Source organism: Suricata suricatta, chromosome 14 (assembly GCF_006229205.1).
Source record: "Suricata suricatta isolate VVHF042 chromosome 14, meerkat_22Aug2017_6uvM2_HiC, whole genome shotgun sequence".
Lineage (NCBI taxonomy): Eukaryota > Metazoa > Chordata > Mammalia > Carnivora > Herpestidae > Suricata > Suricata suricatta.
The window spans coordinates 7317964-7326618 of NC_043713.1; the positions used below are offsets into that span (position 1 = coordinate 7317964).

The window sequence follows — 8655 nt, forward strand, 5'->3', positions numbered from 1 at the left end:
CTGAAAACTTGCTTTTGATGGATGGGGTTAGTGAAGGTGTTACTTACATAAGAAGATGTTAAGGAAAACGTGAGAATCAAAATATAGGACATGTTCTCAAAGAATTCCGATGATGCTGTTTATGTTTTTATGTAAGATCTGAACTGTACAGTACTTATAGCAAGCAGGTTATATCATTAGGGAAATTTTTATTTAATGGAAAAATATACCTTAAATTAAAAAAAAATCATTAGGGAGGAAGACGGTTGGGAATGTAAGACAAGAGGAAGGTGTGGCGTATGCACGTCTGAAGGGAAGCCATGTTAATTAGAGCACCTTTCCAGAGTTTACAAGGGCTTACAGGACGTGAGGTGGCCAGCGGGAGACCTCACTCTGTCGCATTCTTTGATCCTGTTGTCGAGCAGGTGAATGCTGCCGCCAAGGCCGTCCTGATGTATCTGCTGCAGGGGCGGCTGATGATGACCGCGGCCACCTGGAGCAAGTTTACTGAGTCCCTGTGTCCTGTCCTTCCCGTGCTGCAGGTACTCTGAGCGAGTCCCCACTTCCCGTCCCTTCGTCTTGGGTGAGCGGGACTGACGGCAGTGCGGGCACAGGGCCGAGCTGGTGCGGGACCAGGGCGCGGGCACCAATGCGGGGCAGCGAGCAGGCGCGGGTGGCCTCTGTCATGTCAACTGTCTGGCTGGGAGGCTACGAGGCGAGGCGCAGTTTGGGACTGAAATGACTCAAAACTAGAGCGCAGCCTTCTGTGAGGCTTTAGGCGAAGCGGCCGCGCTGGTCACCAGGTTATGTGGCCGACCGGGCCTGTGAATTCCGTGCGGACGTGCTGATGAGCGAGCCCTGGATTAAGGGGTTCTGGGAACCAGGCGTTTCCAGCACCCTGCTGGGGGGTGGAGGAGGAGGGAGGGGGCGTTCAGGGCGCTCCCCCGCCTCCCCGCTGTGGGTGAGGAGCTGGAGATGGGAAGCACCAGCACGGTCTAGAACAGTCCCTGAGAGGAGGGTGCCCTTCATCTCTGCCGCTGGGCGCAGGCCTCGTCCGGGAGGGGGCGCCACTGCCAGAACCCCGGAAAGTCGCCCCGGAAGTTCCCAGTGCGGTTTGTGAGTACCGCTGCGTGGGAGCCTCTGACCTTCTTTTGCCAAACGACTGTCCGGCTGAGTTGAAGGAAATTGAGGAGTTGCTCACTGGCCGATACGCGTCTCACTTTGAAGTTAGAGGGTCCAGCGGCATGTGTGCAGCAGGTGGTGATCTCTCCTCTCCTGACACCCGGCAGGGCTACGCGGACACGGAGGACCCCCTGGGGAGCTGCGTTCTGCTGCTGAGCCAAGCAGGTCCCGACTCCAAGGAAGGGGCCCTCCCCGGCCCCGCGCACCTGAGGTCCCTGCTGCGGCTGCTGCTCGTGAGGAAGCCGGCGTGAGTGGCGTGCGGGGACGGGGACGCGCGGGGATGTGCGGGACATGTGGGGTGTGCGAGACGTGCAGGGACTCACGGGGACATGCGGGGACGTGTGGGGACGCGCAGGGGGAGGTGCGGGACGTTTGGGACTTGCGAGACGTGCGGGGGATTGGGACGCGCAGGGACATGTGGGGACGCGCGGGACCGCTCCTTGCTCCTTTATCAGACCGACGGAGACCCCAGTGTGACACCGAGCAGACGTGGGGACGGGCCTCTGGGTGCTTCCCCGACCCCGTTGCTGTCCTCTCGCTGCGGACCGGTCTGTTCCGGTGCCCAGGGCACGGGCTGGTGGCGAGCAGGTGGCGAGCAGGCTGTGGGGACACCGGGACGCCCGCGTCGTCTTCTCCTTAGACGTCATCGGCCTCTCTGCCCACACGTTTGTTCTGAAAATGAAGCCTTCAGAGTGGTGTAGTGGCCAAGTGGCCGTAGACCAGAGTACTAGACTACGTGGCGTTTTAATCTGGTTCCTCCTCTTATTTAGGAAACAGAGAAAGTGTTCTTTTCTCCACCATTAGCGTGTCATTTAAACTACATGAAGAAAAATGCTTTGTCTCCCCTCCCTGTCTGTCAGCACGGCATGGCTCTTCTCTGTTGCTCTCCTGAGGTAGCAGTGGTTAGGGTTCCCTCACGGAGAAGGGAAAAGCGCTTACAGTTAGGGGGATCCGCAGTGGTGAAGATGAAGAGCTGGTGGAAGGCTGGGAGGAACAGATGTCCTTTTGATGGTGGATAATTTTTGCTTTCCTCAAACTTCACATCAGGATAATACAGTGGATTATTTATAAACAGATGCTCAGACTGTCAGACTGAAAAATGAGGAAGTAGGTGGAAATAATCTAACACACTTAGAGAATGTGGGGAGGAAAACCAAGAGAAGACACAGTAAAACCGTCCAGCCTGGAGGTGAAGTTCCATGGAGCAAAGTGGTGCAGGCAGGGGGGGCCTCCGCATGCCTGGCGCAGTCTCTGTTAATGTGCTAAGCGGCACACCGCGGCCCAGCTTTGGTGATTTAACACCACAGACCTTTGTTTCCTGTGCACCTCTGGGGGCCCATGGTCTCCGGGTTAACTTATCAGGCAGGACACCGCAAGGACTTAGAGGTCCCCTCCCTGGAGCCCTGGGCCCGGCCAGACCACTCTTCCGGTACGGTGATTCTATCACTCACAACTCAAAACTGGCAATTGCTTATTTGATCTCACCTGATTAATTCTACCCTATCCCACCAGCCCGTGAACTCCACGTGGGCAGGAGCCCTGTCCCCTGGCTGGTCTTTATGTCCTTAGAACTTCATAGAGCGCTGTGGACATCAATATGCTCAGAACAGATTCGTCGAGGGAAATAAATGGAGTAACTGGACTCGGGTAGTACTTGCTAAACCTAAAAAGATGCTAAATTTACGTCCTAGAGGAGATGCATAAGTTATGTGCTTTCCAGTCCAGCCCCTCACTGGGGTCGTGCCTGTCCCTGAACTGGCAGCCCCAGAGTTTCATACCAGTGGCAGTGGCTTGGGACGAAGGCAGCAGAGGTACAGGGGGAAGGCGGCCTGACTTCTCACAGCACCTTGGAGTAAATCTTAAACTCTGAAGATGGTATCTGTTAATAATATTACTGTACATGTCTGCTCTCTGTTAGATTTGGCAAGTGCTTAGTGATGTCAGCTGTGCCTAAGAGCCGTGGTGGGTCCTGGGAACGCGACAGCATGCCCCGCGGGCACGGCGCTGCCCGCACAGAACTGGGTGTGCGGTGGGGGCGAGAGCATTTCCCGGTTGCACCTTGTTATGAGTTGTAATGAGGCGAGATTGTTGTCGTGATTCAGAACTCAGGGCGGTGGGACCGCACAGCAAGGTGGCCCAGCCTTGGCCGCGGCGGGGAGGTCTCCCTGAAGACGCAGGTCTTAACTCTTGGTTTACAAGCTGTGCTTACAAGCTGGAACTTGGAACTTGGATTTCTTGCTTACAGTCTGCCCAGTGTTTATACAGTTCAGGAACCTGTCAGAGCAGAGGTCGAGGCCTGGTTGTCTCACTGTCCCTCAACTCCGTGCCCTTTGTCCGCTTGATGGTGTTTGTCTTTCCATTTCATTGTCTAATGGCATCTAATATTTAGTCTTTTCTTGAAATCTCCCACCTCTCCACGGAAATGACCTTAATCCTAATCCCTTCCAGATAAAGCAGAATTTTGATGGGAGTCACAAATATTTGCATTTTCTTATTTTTTAAAGTTTATTTGTTTATTTTGACAGACAAGCACAGGCAGAGAGAGAGAGAGAGTGGGAGAGAGAGAATCTCAGGAGGGCGCCACGCTCCTAGTGCAGAGCCTAGAGGGCTTAGTCGTACCGTCTGAACCATGAGATCGTGACCTGGGCTGAGCTTGAGTTGGACGCTTAAGTGACCCAGGCGCCGCTGCATTTTCTTATTTGAGAAGAATCTGTGTAACCCCTAATAAAATAATGTTCTCATAGATTGTTAAGACGTCACATTTTGGTGATTAATATGATTGCTTTCCTGGAGGTTTGACATAATGTTTATACTCCGTTCATGAGTCCGTGATGATTTTTGATTTTGAGTTAGATCACTGGACTTGGAATCAGGAGTTAGGGATGGAATTTGCAGGTTAATCTATTGCAGTTGACTCTGGTATTGACAGTGGACTGTGAAGTTGATAGTCTCAGTGAGTCTGTCTCTTCACTTGTTACCATAACTTGATTATTTTTATTTCTGATGTTTATTTACAAATATAAAATTGATAAGATAATTGTAGTCAAACACTAAATGTTTTAGTAAGAAAATGAAATACCTTCATTAGTAATGCCAGTATAAGCATAGCTAATTATTGTGTCAGTACACAATGCTTTGTGATTGTAGGTTTTTAAAACTTATAGACATCATATATTCCAGACCGTTGATTGAAACACTTTGTTTCTTTAGGGTCCGTTCACTAGCAGTAAAGCTCCTAGCCCGTCATCTTACAATGGAGGACGGGGCGAATGTAAAGCGTCCTTCAATAGATGCCCAGCTTCTCTCCAGGGTAACTAATTTATTCATCGTAAAGAAACCTATCGAACTCAAGTTGGATGACAGGAAAGAACTGATTATTAAGGTGAGTGTAACTTTTGAGTTTATTTCGTGCTTACCTGCTGTATTTGCATGTCACACAGTTAAGTCATGTTCTTCAGTGACCTTACGCATCTGAGAGAAGTGCCGGCGACCTTCAGGTGCGGTTATTCTCGGTCGTTTGAAGTTGTCTTCTGCGTTTTCTGGCTTCTGGGTACATTTATGTCTTGAATAAAAATTTCTTGGATTTCTTTGGTGCCTACGACCTGCCTGACATTGTATCGTTTTCATTTAATATATATGCTGAAAATGCAAATTAATTGGAATGATAATTAAATACATTATAGGGTTAATGTAGTGGAAAGAAACTCTGTCATGACTCTTAGAAACAAATACTACTGATGTAACAACTATCGGAGCTTCTTCTTATTACGTTGGAAATAGCTGATAAGTCAAAAGGAGACCATTCCTATGACAAAAGTTATCAGCTCTTCATTGTAAGAGGAAAAAAGTAATAATATGGGTGACAAAGGGACTTCCTCTTAAGTGTCATAGTGGTTCTGGGAATTTGTCGTTAACCTCTTTTGTACATCTTTGGCTCTTTCTGTGCCTCCGGAGATGTAGCACCCATTTCCCCATCGTTAGCCAGGGCCATGCCGCATCATCCTGGCCCAGGGCAGGGGCAGATGAGGAAAGCTATTCGTGTCATCACTGATTTGTCCCTGTGCTTTATAGCTTCTCTTGTGACTTCAAATATGCAGTCTATCTGTTTTTATGTAAGTTTAGACTCACCCTCCAAAGCCTGTTGTGGTATTGTACAGCTGCAAGTGTTACCGTAGATTTTTTAAGTGGGGAGACATATTCGGTGTTCTTCTGGCCTAAGCATCCATGGCCGTGTGGCAGCCCTCGGAGGAGGATCAGAGGACCTGCCCCGACCCCACGCCGGGTCCTGCCGGGGCTCCCTGAGCACTAGCCGCTGGTAGTTGCTCCTGTGCCCTGTGTGAGATATGGAGGTGGTGGGGTGAGGGGTTCTAGTACAGTCTTTGTGAGTCCCTGGTAGGGCTAGAAGACAGCAATGAGTGGTGAACGGAGTGTCGTCTCTGTCCTTTCCCCTCCCCATTCACTGTGGGGTTTGCCCCCTTGGACCCTGTCCTGGCACAAAGTGGCAGGGACTGTGTTGGGAGTGGCCGTGTTGGACTGCTGGGCCTGTGCGCAGGGCGTCTAAGGGAGGGCAGGTGCATGGCCAGGACAGTCCAGCTGTGGCTGATGGGAGCCATGGAGAGGTCCTGAGTCACATGTCTGGGATCACTAGTCTCAGGCTGCTACCTGTGCAGACGTTCTGTAGCGAGCATGTCTTAAAGTGGCTGATAGATTACGAATGACGAACTGGCAAAACTCTACCTCAGGAAGAGGCTTAGTTGACATGACGGCTCTTTGTTTTTGAACTTGAGTTTTCCCTTACGTAGTGCATCATTGCTGCAAATTTACATCGTGTGAATATATCACTTCAGTGACGTTGATTTTGGAGCTTTTGTTCTCGTGGAATGAATTATAAAATTGTATTGCACAATTTGAAGTGGATGAGAACAATTTCTTTCTTTTCTTTTTTTTTGTTTTCCAGTTGGAAGCTGTTGAAAAGGTGTATGAAATCTTTACCTCAGACGATATTGCTCTTGTCTTGAGGAAGTCAGCCGCAGAGCAGTTAGCGGTGATCATGCAAGGTACTGTCTTCTCGGGGAGGTGACCGCTGGGTGCTGAGCGTTGAGTTGCCAGTAGCCCATCACGTGCGGCGGCGGCAGGGCTGCACACTGCAGTCTTCCTTGCAGGCCACAGCCTTTTTTTCCTTATAGCCCCCGAAGAACGGTTTTTACTGTGTTTTTCTTTAATGATTTAACTTTTTGGAGAGAGTGAGAGCGTATGTGTGTGAGCAGGAGAGGGGCAGAGAGGAAGACAGAGAATCCCAAGCAGGCTCTGTGCTCTGAGCACAGAGCCCAATGCAGAGCTTGAACCCATGAACCATGAAATCATGACCTGAGTCGGAATCAAGAGTTGGATGCTCAGTTGACAGAGCCACCAAGGCCCCCTGGTTTTTACATTTTTAAAGTTATTAAAAAAAAAAACCCATAAAGAATATGTGACAAAGACAATATGTGACTAGCAAAATCTACTATATTTTCTAGTTCTTTTCAGAGAAAGTTTGCTGATCCCTGGTCTACAGCACCATTTAACCTGCAGAATGTCAGACGATGGGTGATCTTCCTTCTACAATATTGATGCACTTCTAACCGTGAATTGTTCCTTTCTCAATTTACCTAGTACAATAGGTTTTCAGTTGGTTCCTTCTTGGGTAGAGAAATCAATCAAACAGTACTTTGTGGGCGTATAAAATAAAAATAGTGCACTGTAACTATGTGTTTTCTTTAAAGGTTTATTTTCAAGAACAGCTAGTAAAATATACTGTTAACTTTATTGGTAGTATTATTCCATAGGCTTCCATTCTTTGGGTTAGTTTTTTATGTTTCCCTGTATGTGATGTATATAATTATCTTTAATATTGGAGACAAATGATAATTTTACACTTACATAAAAAGATTGTTTCTGACTTGGAATGTGGGGTGTGTTTCATGTTCCTGCCCTGACATTAGTGGGAACTGGGATGAGAGAGTAATTTGAAAGAGCACATCCAGCTATTTGTGCCTCTAATAACAGTGATATGGACCACAGAAAATAAGGCTCTAGAAAATGTGGACAGCCTTAGCTAAGAAGATAAAAAGACTCTTGTAGAGAGTATTCTTTCAGTATTGTTAACGTTCCAAAAATAAAACTTATAATTTTGGTATATACTATGTTGGCAGGTACTGAAAACATTTTTTTTAAGTGGCAGCGAAAAGTAGTTATAGTCATAGCTACTGAACTAGTGTCAATATGTGTACAGTATTTATGTTCCTCTCATTGCATTTATGTATATATTCTCAAGGGGAACATAGGAGAACAAGATTTGTCATGAGAGATGTTAAATAATTATAACTAGTGTGAAAAGCAAGTAGAGTTTTGTTGCTAGTAATAATTCTTTGTGTGTGTGTGTGTGTGTGCGCGCGTGTGTGTTTGTATACGAAGGTCTCATTCTGTGTAGGTTCTAAGAGAATACCACAGCCTGGGTGGCTTATGAGCAGCCGACGTTTATTTCTGACAGTTCTGGAGGCTGCAAGTGCGAGACCCAGGTGCCAGCAGATTCAGCGTCTGCTGAGAGCCCGTGGGTAGCCATCTTGTCCCTGTGCCCTCAGAGGGGGCAGAAGCCAGGGAGCCCCCCCAGGCCTCTTCTGCTGGGGCACTCCTGCCTCCTTCAGGGCTCTGCCGTCATGACCTGACCGCCCCCCAGAGGCCCCAATTTCTAATAACTCTGGATACTAGAGGATAGATGGAGGTTAGGTTTCAACCTAAGAATTTTGGAGGACGATAGACAGTACGTGGCAGTGAACACACACACACACACACACGTTACTAAAAAAGAGTATTTTTCAGAAATACGTAGAGTATATAACAATTCCTTGCCCTTTATACATGCTATGGGCAGTTTGAGATTAGAAATCTAAGTTTGTATTTATTTATTTTTATTTTTTTAAGTAAGCTCAGCACCCAGTGTGGGGCTCAAACTCAGGACTCCGAGATCAAGAGTTGCCAACTGAGGCCTCCAGGCACCCCTGGAGTCTTGAGTGTTTATTAATAGAAAATGGCCATGTTGCCATCTATTAATGTTACTGGTGGATGATTCCAAACATATTAGGTGATGGCTTTGGAAAACAGAAGAATTGTCAATGAAGCAATATGAAGAAAATAATTTGTCCTGTACAAATAAAAGCATTCATTTATATACTCAGAATTCTAGTAGTTTGAGTTCGATCGGTAGTGGGAGCGGAGAGCGGACCCCAGAGAGCCCTGAGCAGCCCCACCGCCGCCGCCGGCCTAGTTACCGTCACACCCCGGGAGGAGCCGCAGCCGCCGCAGCCGGCCCCTGTCACCATCACCGCAGCCAGGGGCAGCGAGGCCGGGACCCAGCAGCCGCCCGCCGCCCCCGCCCTCAGCGCTGCCGGCACCAAGCCCGGCGCCCCGCAGGGAGTGGCCCGGGCGACCTCACGTCGGCGGCCAAGAAGGTCATGG

The 8655-nt window shown here is 48.7% G+C and overlaps 1 protein-coding gene and 1 pseudogene across 7 annotated transcripts in view; both read left to right on the plus strand.

The window, feature by feature from the left end:
* Positions 1-8655, plus strand: part of RTTN (rotatin) — a 146723-nt gene that overhangs the window by 44955 nt on the left and 93113 nt on the right. For all 7 annotated transcript variants that reach the window (XM_029921776.1, XM_029921777.1, XM_029921773.1 and 4 more), the window contains 4 exons: positions 405-521; positions 1269-1408; positions 4372-4543; positions 6119-6218. In XM_029921776.1, the coding sequence (XP_029777636.1) occupies positions 405-521; positions 1269-1408; positions 4372-4543; positions 6119-6218 (529 nt within the window). The remainder of the gene's footprint in view (positions 1-404; positions 522-1268; positions 1409-4371; positions 4544-6118; positions 6219-8655) is intronic.
* Positions 7343-8655, plus strand: part of LOC115277637 — a 2419-nt pseudogene continuing 1106 nt past the window's right edge.